Source organism: Canis lupus, chromosome 5, assembly GCF_011100685.1.
Source record: "Canis lupus familiaris isolate Mischka breed German Shepherd chromosome 5, alternate assembly UU_Cfam_GSD_1.0, whole genome shotgun sequence".
Lineage (NCBI taxonomy): Eukaryota > Metazoa > Chordata > Mammalia > Carnivora > Canidae > Canis > Canis lupus.
The window spans coordinates 48,836,390-48,851,346 of record NC_049226.1 but is presented as its reverse complement, the minus strand read 5'-3'; the positions used below and the strand labels follow the sequence as shown (position 1 = coordinate 48,851,346).

At 41.4% G+C, this 14,957-nt stretch overlaps 1 protein-coding gene across 10 annotated transcripts in view; it reads left to right on the top strand.

The window, feature by feature from the left end:
• NFIA (nuclear factor I A) overlaps nucleotides 1-13,118 on the top strand; it is a 373,258-nt gene extending 360,140 nt beyond the window's left edge. For 9 of the 10 annotated variants that reach the window (XM_038537347.1, XM_038537348.1, XM_038537346.1 and 6 more), the window contains one exon: nucleotides 5,604-13,118. In XM_038537347.1, coding sequence (XP_038393275.1) covers nucleotides 5,604-5,621 — 18 coding nt within the window. In that variant the 3' untranslated portion in view covers nucleotides 5,622-13,118. The remainder of the gene's footprint in view (nucleotides 1-5,603) is intronic. The other variant, XM_038537351.1, reaches the window with a different exon arrangement.
• Nucleotides 13,119-14,957: the final 1,839 nt, after the last annotated feature.

Below are 14,957 nucleotides of genomic sequence, written 5' to 3'. Positions count from 1 at the left end.
TGACACCTGTGTATATAGCATGCCACCTTTTCCAGAAGAAACCAGTGTAAACCCCCCACCCCTCTCCTCTGCTGTCATGCAGAATGAGTCCTCTCGGCAGGTCTCTGGGGGCCTAGGGCAGAGACCTGCTTACTTAAAGTCATACAACGAGCTAAGGGAAAAAGTAGGACTCAACCCAGAGTCCCTGGGACATCAGATGTTCAGCCCCATCAGTCGATATTCGGTTGGTAAAGACCCTACTATGAGAAGGGCAGGGTTCCTGTTATCTTGAAAGGTATAGAAGGCTGCAATCCGGTGGCGTCTTTCTGCACAACAGCTCCTTAAGGGCAGGACCTGTTTACTGTACACATTCTATCCCCAGAGCCTAACATACATAGCACGTGTGAGGCCCCTAGTGCTTGTGGCATGAGTGAAGAAATGCCCCAAAATGATGGCTAACTGATGCTAGAAACCCAGAAGTCCTGTCCATTTCTGTTGTATTGAAAGGGTTGGGGGGCTGAATGGAGCTACCAGGCTTTGGGCTGATTTGCCAAGAGCAACTCATTTGGGCTAAGCAGTGAGCTTTGGCTCATCCATACAAGAGCAGGAAGCCAAAAATGACTAACTGGGTGAGTGTGAGCCACTTGAGGAGAAGAGTCAAAATGGTGCCCACAACTCATGCTGTCCTGGTTGGTAGAGAACTCTTTGGGGCTGATGAAGAGTCAGGCCTGCTGGGGGAGTGGAGACAGGCCTCCCTGTGTCTGCATGTCTCTGTTTTACGTATGTGAATGTCCTTAAATAACCCACCTTGCCTGGAGAAGAAAGCGAAGTGTCACACCCAGTTCTGGATTCCACATTAACAGCCTCCTTCCGCACTGTTCAACTTTGCCCTCGAGGCCTTTTGTTTAACTTTTTAATCTGAAAAACAGATTCTGCTGCGTCACAGTCTGTGCCACCCTCCCCCTTTCCACCCCCCGCACCCTCTCTCTCTCTTTTTTTTTTTTAGTTACAGTAAAATATAGCTATCTCAAACAGACTTGTATTTCCTTTCATCGTTAAAATATACATCCTGCCCTCTCAGTGAGAAGAGTATATAAAAGGCCTTTGGAGAAAAAAAAAAAGTTGTTATTCACATTAGAATGTCTGTTGTTAACGAAGGAGTCGTCTTCGTCAACCTTGTCTTAGGCCACCTCATGACCAAATTTTGGCAAAGAGTTTCCTAACAGCTCTCCATGGAGCATAAGAAAGGAAGGAGCCTGGCACTGTCAAAGGTGCCTACAGCCGTCCCAGCCTCCCTGTTTAGGATGCAGCCGGATGGATATTGTTTATGGTTCATAAAACCTGACTACTGTGAGTATTCCAGAATCCCAGCAGAATGGGATTCGAACTTTCATAGAGCTGTAAATTAAGGGGTGGGAAGTGTGATAAAACTCCTTAGAGAACGGTGAAGAAAAAAAATTTCGCGCTGCAATGGTTAAATGAAATTTTATAAGCACATTCAGTGTGGAGCTGTTTTGCATTACATGAGTTGAATACCTTAGAGACGCCACATCTGCAGGCACTTTATTAAATCCTTAGTCAGCACTTTCCAACCTGATGAGATTACTTCTTCATTTGACTGGAGAAAAGGAAAGCTGAGCTCTGGTCCTGGACTGCAAGGTTTCTTTTGATGTTTCACCTTGAACACTGAGAGAGGACAATCACCACCAACCCCCTCCGCCGCTCCCACCCCCAGCACATCCCAAACTGTAGAAATTGTGAATGTAACAGACTAATTTTACTGAACTGGAGCCTCTGTGGGAGTGTGGATTTATGGACCTCCAAAACAACTATAGCTGAAAGTCCCTGAGGAAAAAATAGATCAAAGCTCTGTGTTTACTTCCTTAATGTAAATGTATCAAGATAACATCGTCCTATATTGTATTGTAATATTGGAACTCACTGCAGATAAGGGACAGAGATTCCTTTGTAGTCCATCTGGATACAGGAGGTTAGATTAAGGGGTTATAAAGTAGGAAGGCAGAAACCATATGAAATGTAAGCTTGTGTCAGTAAATGTCAGAAGACAGTATTTTGACTCTCCATAAATGAATTTTGTTCAATGTGGCACCATTTTCCCAGTGATTTGCTGCTACTCAGCCCCAACAGTTTAACAACCTCAGATTATTTTTGTATTTCTCTTGTATGGCCCAAGGAAAAAAATGCTCAGTGTCATTCTTCAAGTAATGTTTTGAAATTCGCGCTGCTTGCATAGTAGATTTCCTAAGAAAATGTCACAAGAGAAAAGTGGGCTTTTCCAAATACTATCTTGTCTACTTGATGTTACTAGTAGTTTGTGGAAGTTTCTAGAAATCAAGTGGCAAATACATGTGCAACTATCACATTCGTCATTCATCATAAAGAAATTAAGAGCGTCTTCAGCCACAAACTGAGCCTGAGAAAATAATTAGGTGAAATGGATGAGTTTTTGTTTTTTTATTATTATAACTACTTATCTGACATCTCGGCAAATAAATGATTTAATCAAAGAGAGCTTATCTCCCCCCCCCCCAAAAAAAAAGCCTCAAAAAAACAAAAAACAAATTCCCTGTGTGGTTCCACTAGGATTGACTTCCCATTCAGGGGTGGGGGGCAAGGGGAAGCCTTGGTCAAGTAGCTGGGTTAATTGTCATGAAGATTAGTGTGATGTTGAAATAAGTACTAATGGTCAAATTACAGGAGTGAAAAAGTTTAAGAATAGGTTTTGGTTTGGGCCTGAAAGGGTTAATTAAGTTTTTTTCATGGGTTATTAAAGACCCCCAACCCATGCCTTCAGGAGTCATATTGACACCACACCACAGGGCAACTCGCTTCTCTATTGATATGTTGCTGGTCAGAGCACAATAGCCTTCTGTGTCTGAAAATCATTGCTAAAATCATCTCAAGGAAAAAAAAAGTTTGAAAGCTCTAACGGTAGACAAAAGCCCAAGAGCTGCAGTGCGCAGCTCAAAAACCCAGAGTCAGCAACTTCTATTGATTAAAAACTAACCTTTAAAGTAACTCTGAGAGTGTGTGGTTAGCATTTAAATTTAAACATGTCATGAGTTGATTTGTGTTACTGAATACCAACTCAGAAGGAGTAACATTCACATCGCATTTTTTTTCTAATTCCCTTAAGCAGCTAAAGTATTTCATGAAATGTCAATAGGGCAAAAAAGAAAAAGTGGAGGGGGGGGGAATGCTAGGCCTTGTGGTTTTCTTTCCCATGCAAATATTCACACACACACCCCCGAAAGAAAAGTGTGGAGAGTGAAACACAATAATTAGTCCTTTGTCTAACTTTCCCAAGTGCCAGAGAAAGACAGATTAATTAAATATACAACAGTGTTGGTTTTTGGAGTGGGGGTCTCGCTTGCCGTGTAGGTCATAAATTAGGCAGAATAAATACTTCAATGTGTTTGCAGTGGGCTTGCTACGTCAGAGCCACTGGAAGGTTGGTGGGAGGAGAGCGGAGGGTTTCTTGCTAATGATAGTCACGTCTGGGTCTGTCTGGTTGCTCTTAGCAACCAGACATGATGTAACACCAGGATGAACTTGAACTTGGGGGACTTGAAAAGAGAACAATAGACCAGAGCAATCAATAAAGCCTATTTCAGTGAAGGATTACAGAGCTGCTCTGGGGTAACCTTGTCGGCAAGGCGCACACTGAATAGTAAGATGTGTGAAGAAACTTTTTTTTTTTTTTTTTTTTTTGCTTTGCTTTTTAAGAGAAGTGCAGAGGCACTGCAGATTTTTGTAGTGCACTGAGGTTGTGTCCAGAAACTGTGGTATGGAAAACTGCTCCCCCTGCTGACTCACTGGGTCCCCCGTGTGTGCTTCAAGAGCTACTATGCAGCGTCAGATTGAAGAAGGCTGGAATTTCACCACCGACTTAGAAAGTGTGAGGACAGAAATGCCGTAAGCGTTACTCGCCGCACCCAAACTTGGATACTGTTTTGATAGCGAGAGATGAGACGGAGGCCGTAGCACGCACGGATCAGTGGGCTACTGGGAGAAGCCTCCTGGAAATACAGCTTGGGGCTTGCCACCCCTGTCCTTTCTCCCCCCACCCCCCTCCTTTTGTCCGGTTAGATTTAGGCCATTTGTATTTGCCAGGATGATTTCCTTTCGGGACACAAGAGGCTTTATTGTGTTCCTCCAAGCATGTGGTCAAAGAAGAATATCTAAAAGTTACACAGGATGAGTAGTTTTTCGATTCAGGCCTGGCTTTTTCAAGTCCTCTGGAAATCAGAGGTAGCTTGTGCGACCAGGAAATCTCATACCCACCTCCACGTAGCTATCATTTTGCCACATCCCCCTGGGATCAGAGGCTGTCCTTTACCTAGTTGAATCTCTTGGGCACCAATGAAAGTCTGACTGAACCCACTCAAATGTACCCCTTTCTGATACTGCCAACTCCATTTTCAGAGACATTCACTTTTGCTAGAAGTTGGTGATTTTTCTGTGAATGATGATGAATGTGGTGAATTTGGCAGGGCATCTCTAGGGAGAAGTTGGCAAAAGCTAAACACTTCTGTTTCACTTGAGAAACCAACTCTGATATTAGACCATAACTGGTCACTTTGGTTAGCCAACAGAGAAAGAATTGCCAGCATATAAAGTGATGTTATCCAAAGCCAATCACCTGAGGATTTTTGAAAGGAAAAGGTAACTGGTAACTGGGCCCAGCAGGCATATGGCAGGCTCTAAATAAGTGCTGATTGAACATAAACAAGAACAGAGGCTATGCAATGGCCTCATTTATGTCCTTTGGACATCATGGCAGTTAATAGGGTGAAATCTTGATCCCACTTGATTATTATATATCATTTTTGATAAATTATCTTAGAAACACTGAGCCAAAGGAGCATTTTACCTCATAAAATCTATCTCAGGCACACATAAAGGAAACTGGGTATCAAGGAGGTGCTGTGACTTGCCCAAATCCTGCAGAACTCTTCATACAGCACTTTTTCTACTTCACCGCCCCTATTTTTCTATCACTATTGATCATCTGCGCCTGTTCAGAGAATGTCACAATACCATCTTTAGTGCCTACATCTCATTGAAAAGGAGATGTGAAAAATCATCAAAGTAGACATTGATTGGCACAGGAAACCTCTTCCCTCACCCATTGTCCATTTATTCGACACTTCTTTGTTGAGAACCTTCTACTCCTGGCACTGTGCTGGGCACTGAGGGCTCAGTGACAAGATGATCAAGCTTCTTGCCCTCCTATAACTGCCCCCACCAGACTGCAAAACATATATATATATATATATATATATATATATATATATATATATATATATATATATCAAGCAGACATAAATACTTTATTTTTGACACACTCAGAACGTTTGCAAACCCCAGTGAAGATGCTGAGTTTCAACTTCAGAGAAATAAGATCAGCTTCAGTGACTCAAGATTTACTACTGTTTGTCATTCCCTTCTACCTTACCCAGAAAATCTGCCCCTGTACCGCACCCCCACCCACAGCCTTCATGCCTAATACAGATCCCAATTTCATGCTCAGAAGGGCAACTTCTAAAATATTTTACTTTCCAAATTATACCTCTAATCGTTCTTTCCTTTTTGTCTTCCAGTCCTGGTACCTGGGATAAAAGTCGCAGCGTCCCACCATCCACCAGACAGACCACCTGACCCCTTCTCAACTCTGTAACATGGACGCATCCTCAACCCAGCGCGGTTACAACTTCACTGTCAGTGGAAGGGGAGAATCAAATCAACTTGTACATGGAAACAGCGAGCATTATGGTCAAACAGCAAAGGCCATAACCTTTTGGGATTTTTTTTTAAATACTTTAGGGACTGTTGTAATTTTCTCATATGGTGCTGGAAATGGTTGGGCTTTGTAACATTTGGAGTGTTTCCGTGGTAGCGTGAGCATTAGGTGATGTGGCGAGTGGAGGTCTACCCTTGCTCACTGACTTCCCGTTGTAACACACTTTCCTTACGGAGCCTGGCTGTTTCACAGTATTTCATGAATTTACCCACACAGGTGTGAGCCTCCTTGAGTCATCAGGAGACACATGGAGAACTAAATCTTTTGTAGTAGCTGAGATCTGCAATATATAACTTACGGGACAGTCAAAGGGCAATGTTTTTCTGTAACACATTGGAAAAAGAAAATGCAGTTATGTTCCTTTTTTATTTTTTCTTTTAGTTTGGTTTGGTTCAGCAGTCAGCAGTTAAATATATAACATGGCCCACAAGGACAGTGAATCCACTCACGTTGCAGAACAATTCCGAAATGACAAACTACTACTACTACTATTCAGTTTTTTAAAAGTTGTGAAATGCTGCACTTACATTTAAAAAAAAAACATTTTTTCAACAATTTCAACAATGACACACAAATTCACATGGAAATGGGGAAGATGGTCTGTTTTGACAGAAACTGACAGGAATCAATCAAAACAATCGAATTTTGAAATGAGTAAAGTGCAATTTCATTGGATAGCTAAATATCTTTGTAAGATAGAGATTGTTGAAAATTCTATTTTTGTTTTTCAAGTCCTTCCACCCCAGGACTCTAAATTATCGGGGTAAAAAACAGCCTTGCAAGAAAAAGGGGAGCTATTTTTGCTTTTTATGTTTTTTATTGTTAAACTTGTATCCCTTTAAAAACTGAAGGAAAATTTAAAAAAAAAACAAAAAAACAAATCTAATGGTGCTTTTACCACAATATGTTAACTACATTAAATGCTAATTAATTATTTTCTGTTATTGAAGCACATAACTAAAATGAAATCATGGTATCTGTTAATTTTATAAGCTAGAAGTCACTATTATAATGGATTATGCCAATTCTGAAAATTTTTACATGTATCCAGCAACATAGGATTTATCAGTTATCAGACACTTCATTGTACCAGAGATTGTCCAGAACTTTTAAAAGACCTTTGTGCCCCTGAACTGGGCTATGGGAAAAAATAATAATAATAATAATAATGAAACCAATACTGACACAAATGCTGGTGCCCATTCAGATCAAGGGTACCTGTTAGGGAAAAAAAATAAGTTTGCACCCCCAAATGTCCTGTATCTTATGTAAAAAAAAAAAAAAAATACACACACAAAAAAACAAAAAAATAACAAAAAAAAGTGCAAGTGATTTTTCTACCAGACAGCGAAGCACCCCTTTGCTTCCCATGCAACTTCAAGAAGGTTTCCTATACTATACATATATATACGTTCTGGTTGGCAAGCCCTGCTGATCAGAGAAAGTCTCTGCATGTTCTAGTGTTAGTAACTAATTTTTATATAGTTAATGTAGGATAAAGTAGAGTGCATTAAGACACAATATTGTAATCCCTACTCTAGGCACTTGCCTTTAAACTATGTTTTTCAGCCCTTCAGAAGGGTTCTACTACTGTCCTATACAATCAAGTAACTGAAATTCTTGGGAAGACACTTTGCTCCTCATCTTTCCCCCCGAAACAATGTTGTTTTGTTTTGTTTTTTTTCCTTAATTTGCACGAAAACAAAAATTCCATATCAATGTGCCTTGCCCTGGATAGCGATTATTTGTGGAATTGTTGCACATGCTCCTCTATTGAAAGGGGTTTTTCCCTCGTCAAGCATTTGGAGACACTTTTTGTAAATGTGACTTTTATGTCAGCCATCGTCAGTTTCAACATCTAGAACTAAATAGAGAGTTAGTTGTTCCGCAGATAGGAGTAGTCTTTATTGTCCTCTGTGGTCAGTGGCAGTGCTATTCTGAGATCTGTAGATGGCTTAGAATATCAGTATTTTGGATGTTGCTGCATTTTACAATTTATTTGGAGTCTTCCTTTATTTCCCCCCTCCCAGATATATGAAAATATGCAATACCTGCTTATATCGTGTAGAAAAGCTTAGCGATTATTAATTTTTCTTTTATTTTTTTTTATTTGACCAAAGTCGGTGCTGCACTTGACGCAGTGTGTTTTAGGTGTTTGTCTTTGTACTTTTTTTGTGATTTTTTGAATGCACGTGCGCAGGAAGGGCTCCTCTTAGAGAAGCAGTCAAACTGTGAAGCACTAAGCTGACCCTGCTTCAAGCAATTTTGTTTTTACAACTGTTCCTTTCACAAGCAAGCCTTAAAAAAAAAAAAGACAACTTCCTTTTTCTTCAGCTCCCACACCCCATTTTTCTTAGCAGACCGCAGTCAATCCACATTCAATAAAAAAGTATATAATGCCCATTTTTATATGCACGTTTTTAAACTTCCAAGTTCTGAAAATTGTTTACTGGTTATCTCTATTTAAGGAAAAAAAAATAAAATAAAACATTTTGGATTTTCATATGTGTCTGATAAGTGGTTGAATAGTCGTTTGGCGCTGTTGTATGGTGTGATTGTCAGTATATGGTGTCACTTCCTATAGCCAGCCAGCATACTTTGCCTTCCCCTATAGCACTTAGCTGGGCATTACTTTATTATGACATATGTGCACTAAAAAAAGGAAAAAAGGAAAAAAAAAAGAAAAAAAATAGCAGCTTTTCAGTGCTTCACAGTGAAGGGAAAAAAGCCTAGACAAACATTTTGTCAGAACCTTGCGATAAGCCAAGGTATTACCAGGAAATTGGTTGTATATACAATAAAATTGCACCCTTTTTTTAAAAACAAAACAAACTAAGCAATAGTTTGGGCAGTTTTAGTGGTTTTTAGTGAGCATGTTGTAGTCATGACTGCAAAGAGAGAGAATAAACTGCCCACTCAGAAGATATGTAATTTGTATTGTTGTATAGTTTTATTGATTACACTGATTTATTCTACCCTATTTTATAATGCAGGACTTTTGTAATGTTGTTTAAATGAGGAAAAATTTCTGTCAAATTAGCCTAGTGAAATTTCTGATTGTCCATTATAAAGGCAGCGTTCATAGAATTGCTTTTCTTTCTTTCCTGCCCCCACCCCCCTTTGGGAACTGGATTTAAGTTTAAAACTTTCCTGTTTCCTTTTTTTTTTTTTTTGTAAGTATTTAAATACAGTTATTTTTTCTCTCAATGGTATAGCATATTCCTATGCTTGTGAAGTATAGGTCTACTGAAAAACCATTGTAAATGGACGTTACAGGTATGCTGTATTTTTGAAGGTATTTTGTTGTATTAAGTTTGATGAAGCTAAAATTAGGGAACTCTGAACAAGATTTGCAGGAAAAAAAATGTTTTAAAGGCTTTAAAACATTAAGGAGGCAGTCTAGGGTGATAACGAACAGGGGTCAAGTATTAAATACACTAAGTTACATTTTTGTTAATGTTTCATTGTCCAGAAAGCAGCAGGAAACTGTAGTTCAGTTGTGATCAAGCAGGAAAAAAGAAACACCAACAATCCGAGTGTTTACCTTTTTAGATGAAAGCCAAGCGAAGATGTTTGAGGAAGACTTTGCTACCTGGGGTGTGTAGACTGACAGGCTGAGGGCTGGCCCAACTTCCAAGGCCCCGCCCTTGATTCCGAGACACATTTGAATTTTTTCTCTCCCGTCAAATGGCATTGACAATATCAGCAAAGAGAAGTCCCCCAAATCCCTCTCCGTGTTTTTTCTTTGGGAACTGAAGTCAGAGGCACAAACACTAAATCTGATCATTTTTCTGTATGCTTTTTCTTTTTTTCACCCTGATCCACTCCCCTGCCACCAAAATGCTCCTTTTCTGATCATTCATGGGCAGAGGCCCTCCCGCTAATGCCACTCTCTCCATCCCAGAGCCTTTTACTTTCCTCTGAGACTCGAGCAAACTTTTCTGTCTCTTCACTCCCTGGCCTGGCGGGTATTGGTGTCAGACCCTCCCCACTCTCCCCTCCACCCAGAGTCGGGCGTGGGCGCCCTTCCCCCTCCGGCCAGCAGGTACACCTCCCCACGCTTGCATTCTTCATTCTCTGACAGTCGAAGTGTAAGGGAACCCACATTTTCCAGAGTCACGGTGTTCAGTCAGCCCACAGGAATATGCAAAACCCATCTCAAAAAGTTCGTCTTTTACTTTTCAAACCCTTATCCCCATAAACTTTGAATTCTGTTGTAATTTATGAAATCTGGATTAAGAAAAACATTTTTTTTTACTTGTGATTTTTTTTTTGGGGGGGGAGGAATTTCTAGGAATGTCATTTAATGTACTTGGCATCACGTCTCTGGAAATATCTTTTTGTCCATAGTGGTGGTCGTCTCCCTGTCTCTTTCTTTCTTTTCTTTCTTTCTCTTTCTTTCTTTCTTTCTTTCTTTCTTTCTTTCTTTCTTTCTTTCTTTCTTTCTTTCTTTCTTTCTTTCTTTCTTCTTTCTTTCTTTTTTATTTCTTTAAGTGTTTTGTTCTTTTTTTCCCGGTAGCAGGCCTCCATAGAACAAATTTAAAACACAACTGGCATGGTAGTGTAAGGAGAGCTTCAGTGGCACCTCACCACCCACCCCCGGAGACCTGTCCCAGGACAGTCTCAGAAAGCTGCACTGCCCACCGGCAGAGCTTTCGTTCAAATCGGCTTCCAAGGTCAATTTTGTCCTGAAGTCAATGCATGTATTTACTGTTTGACAGTAAACCCGCTCTGCCTTCTCCACGTCCAAGGCTGTGCATTTGCCTAATTAGTGTCGTGTATGTTTTCCTTTTATTTTTTCCAATAAAAAAGCAGTGGGATGAAAATTGCTTTGATAGATAGCAGGTAACATTGAAGCTGTTCCATAGCACTTAACCGTAGTGAATACTGTGTCACCAATTCTGAAATCAATTTAATGTTTAATGCAAATCCATTACATGGTGCTATTACAGGCTGACAAAATGATTTACACCAATGTGACAACTTGGGCTCAATTCACTCTGCTTTCCAACAGTGTAAATGCATAGCAGTGTTTATCTGCATGAGAACTATGCACTAATCTATCTGAAGAAAAAAAAAAACTATATCAACTTTGGTATCTACTTTCCGTTTACTTCAATCCTTGCCTTTTTGGTCATTGTTATAATGCCAGCTTTAGGACAGAAAGAATTATAAGAAAACCAGCATAATACCTGATATATTAAAATGTAGTGCCTGTGAAATCTGTATTATATTGCTCTTCTGAAGTAAGATTTTTCTACACCGGTAGCCTTCGCTGTCTGTCAGTCAGGATCTTCTGGTATAGGTGATGTAAAATAACCGTACAATATTAATGCATGCTATTCCATAATGCTTAGTGAACTGTATGAATATTACTCAAAGTTATGTTAGTCTTTTTTTCTGACTTGGTTCTTGTCAGCTAGGTTTAAAGGTATTTCACTGAGAACGCAAATTCTTTCTTGATTTCGGCTGTTTTCAGTATTTTGGAGGTATACATTTACTTAAATTCAGTATTACTGTGTTTTTGTTTTCGTTTTCGTTTTTTTGTTTTCCTTTTCCTAGGGGACAAGCATGGGTGGTTGATTTCAGAAATCAGTCCCTGGCAAGACTTTTGTCTCAAAATGACCATTTGTATTTCGAGAACTGTGCTACGAAGAAACTCTGAGAACATTTCCAAGCGAGGGACGTTTTTCCTTGACTCTCGACCGAAGCTATGCTGACCCTGAAGCGTTTTCTTAATGGACAATGTTCAGCCAGGTACCCATGCTTGATCCGTCTTCACACCAGACTTCCTCATATTAAAAGAAAAAAAGAAAAAAAGAAAAAATCTTTAAGAAATCACATGGCTATTTAGTTTCATGCACAGTTGCAATATTTTCTTCAAAAATAAAACTCTGTACAAACTTTGGGCCCGATTCATAAGAAAAAGGAGTTTGCTATTAACACGGGATTTTTTTTTAAATATACTTTTTTTTGGTCTAAATTTGAAACTACTTGCTTCCCAAATTAAATCAGTTTCATCTCACTTTTTTTTCCCCCTAAACCAGCACCCATCTGCCTTTTGTGCCCCCAAAGGGTTACATAACCAGATGAGGAGAACGGGGAGATGGGGAGTAGGTACCAGAGATGCTCAGAACAACAGGGGACCGCCTGCAGTCGAGGCCACCAGAACCGGGAGGCGGCAGTGTGGGGGGCAGGACCTCGCCTGGGTGCCAGGCATCACAAGTTTCACATGTGGACTCCTTATGCGATTTCACTCAACAAACACAATTTCCAAAATGTGTCTGGGCTGCAGGAATATGTGGTGGAAGTGCCACCTCTAATCCAACCAGAGCGCCTTCATGGTAGAAAACACTCACCAGGTCACGCAATGTGAACTCTTAAATCTCCACAGTGTTTTAAGGACAAAAGGTGTCCCAGGAATTGGGCTGTTTTTCCTGCTGTTCTTTATGCTCCACTTCTCAAAATGACAGTAGCTCTCCCACCTTTGATTCTGTTTGCGTTATTCTTATTTTTCCATTTTTAAATTTTTTTTAATTTATATTTTTAGTAGTACTCATACATATACATCAGCACTTCTTTTTTTTTTTTTTTTTAACATCCCAACCGAAGGTCACCAGGCCACTGGCTATGTGGGGATGGAGGTTTGAGAGACCTGCCAGGTTCATTTTTTTCTCCCTGGTCTCAGACCAGCCTGTCTGCACTGTGAAGGCATTTGGTAGTGTTATCCTGAGATACTTACTAGACCAAGAGCTGGAGCTTTGTCGGGTCCTAGGAGGTCCTCACGAGAGACTCTCCAAGTCAAATACATGATCCCCCTTCCCTACACCTCTGACCTGTTACGCAGAACAAGGTTCCCTGGGGACCTTTCCCACCACCCTTGGAAATCTGCCCATTCAAGATACCTCGGGTTTTTCATTTCAAATTGCGGGGGGAGGGCACCGAACACTTCCAGAGATGAAAAGAGATCTGTTGTGAAACTAAACACCCCCCCGTGTTAATAACTTGGTTTGACATTTGTTTTTATGAGCCGGGCCCCCTGTGCCTCTAGTATACTTGTATTGACTCTCATAGCTACCCTTTTAGTTTTACTGTGTTCTGTGAAAATTTGTAATTGGTTGAGAATCACTGTGGGCGTCCATTCTTATTCAACTAAATCTCCACAGGTTTTTTGAGCTGGTGTGGATTAGTTTAACTCTTGTATTCAACCATTAGTGCTACCACCTTCTCACATTACGATACAATTACTGGAAGCAAGTACTGCATTTCCTATGCAACAAAAAAGGAAAAATAAAAAATTGCTAATGCTCTGGAAGCTGTGTCATCATTTGCTTTTGAATCACAACCTGGGCGGTTGTATTTGAGTGACAGTTAAGGGGATGGATCAGCCTTTCTGCACGGTGGAGTTAGCATTATCCTTAATAGATGCCAAGCACATCACGCCCTTCACAGAGTTCTGATGGGCACTGCTGATTTTCTCGCCCAGTTCACCAAACGCGAGGCTTAACGTTCATTCCCCTGTGCTTCTGACGTGCCTGATACTGTGCTTTAGGTGTTGTATCAGGGCCCCATGAGGAGTCAGGAATAGGGCCCAGTAGGTTTTCCAAGAGGAGGCTCTGCAGTAGCCTGGAGGCAAGGAACCGTAGGTTACAGCCACCAGCCCCGGGGCTGGGGACCCAGAAGGGAAAAGTTGAGTTACCAGGACCTGGGCACTCCAAGGAGGAGCTCCACACAGCTGAGACTTAGATCTTTACTGAAAGGGGTCACCATGAAGGTGGGGTGCACCACATGGGTGGGCACAGACCTCTGAGAGGACATGGGTGGCTGGTGCTAGGACCGCCGAGGGGCACGCGGCCAACAGTATTAGTACTTCTGAGGAGGCGACGGTGGCTGGTGCTGGGAGCACTGAAAGGAGCTGGAGGCCGTTGGTGCATTCATCTTCTGCTGCTGTCACATGTGGACAGGACCTGAGACCAGAAAGAAGTCCCCTCTCTCCCTAACCGCCTATTCTGAGGCTCCTGCCAGTGTTTCCCAGTGGCTTGATCAAAGCATAGGCATCTAGGAAGGGAGTATGGAAAATATAGTGAGAAAACTGCCAACCCCCAGAACAGGATACAGAAAGGTGAGCCTGGAGACCAGACCCAGGGTGTCAACAAGCAGCAGATGTATCTTCACCCATTTTATCCTCTCAGCCACCTCTGAGATAGGAACCACTTATATTCCCCTTTCCAGGTGAGGAAACTGAGGCAGAGACTTAGTAAGTTATCCAAGGTCATACAACAACTAAATGGCAGGGTGGGATTCAAATCCAAGAAGTCTGCTTCCAACTTCCATCCTATAATCACCCCATCAACTCAATTTTTTTTTAGATTTTATGCATTTATTAGAGAGTATAAACAGAGGGAGGGGCAGAGTGACAAGCAGACTCCCCGCTGAGTACAGAGCCCAATGGGAGGCTCCATCCCAGGACCCGGAGATCATGACCCGAGCTGTAGTCAGACGCTCACAACAGACTGAGCCACTCAAGATGCCCCTCAACTCAATTATTCAACAAAAATTGAGTACCCACTATGTGCCAGAGACTATGCCAGTGGCTAAGGATAGTAGGTGAATAAAAACTGTGCGACTATTCTTATGAAGAATACTGTCTAGTGGGCAAGGTAGCCATTATCCAAATAAACACAGCAGCCAAGGTAAGCATATAGCTGTGATGAGGGCTATAAAGGATACAGGTTTCTGCAAAAGCCCATTGAGACCAGTAGGACAGAGAGAAGCTAACCAAGGACAGGGGGCAGGCTGGAAGGAGAATGTTCTGGGCAGAGGGAACAGCACGTACAAAAAGCCTATAGTGGAATGGAGCTTGGCGCCTTTGAGGGGCAGGAGGAAGGCCTGTTTGGATAAAGGGAAGAAAGAAAGGAAATAGCGGTTCAAGATGAAGCTTGACACTTAGGTCAAGGTATTGCAAGGCCTTGCAGGCACAGTAGGGACCTTTATCCTCTCCCCTACGAGCATCAGAAAACATGTCTTGATCACATTAGGCTAGATCTCTGCTGTGATACAAGCAGGTCCAAAATCTCAGCGGCTGACAATAGAGGCTGGCATCTGATTCTGCATGTCTGTTCAAAGGTTTGTGGCGTCTCCTACAGAACCTCCT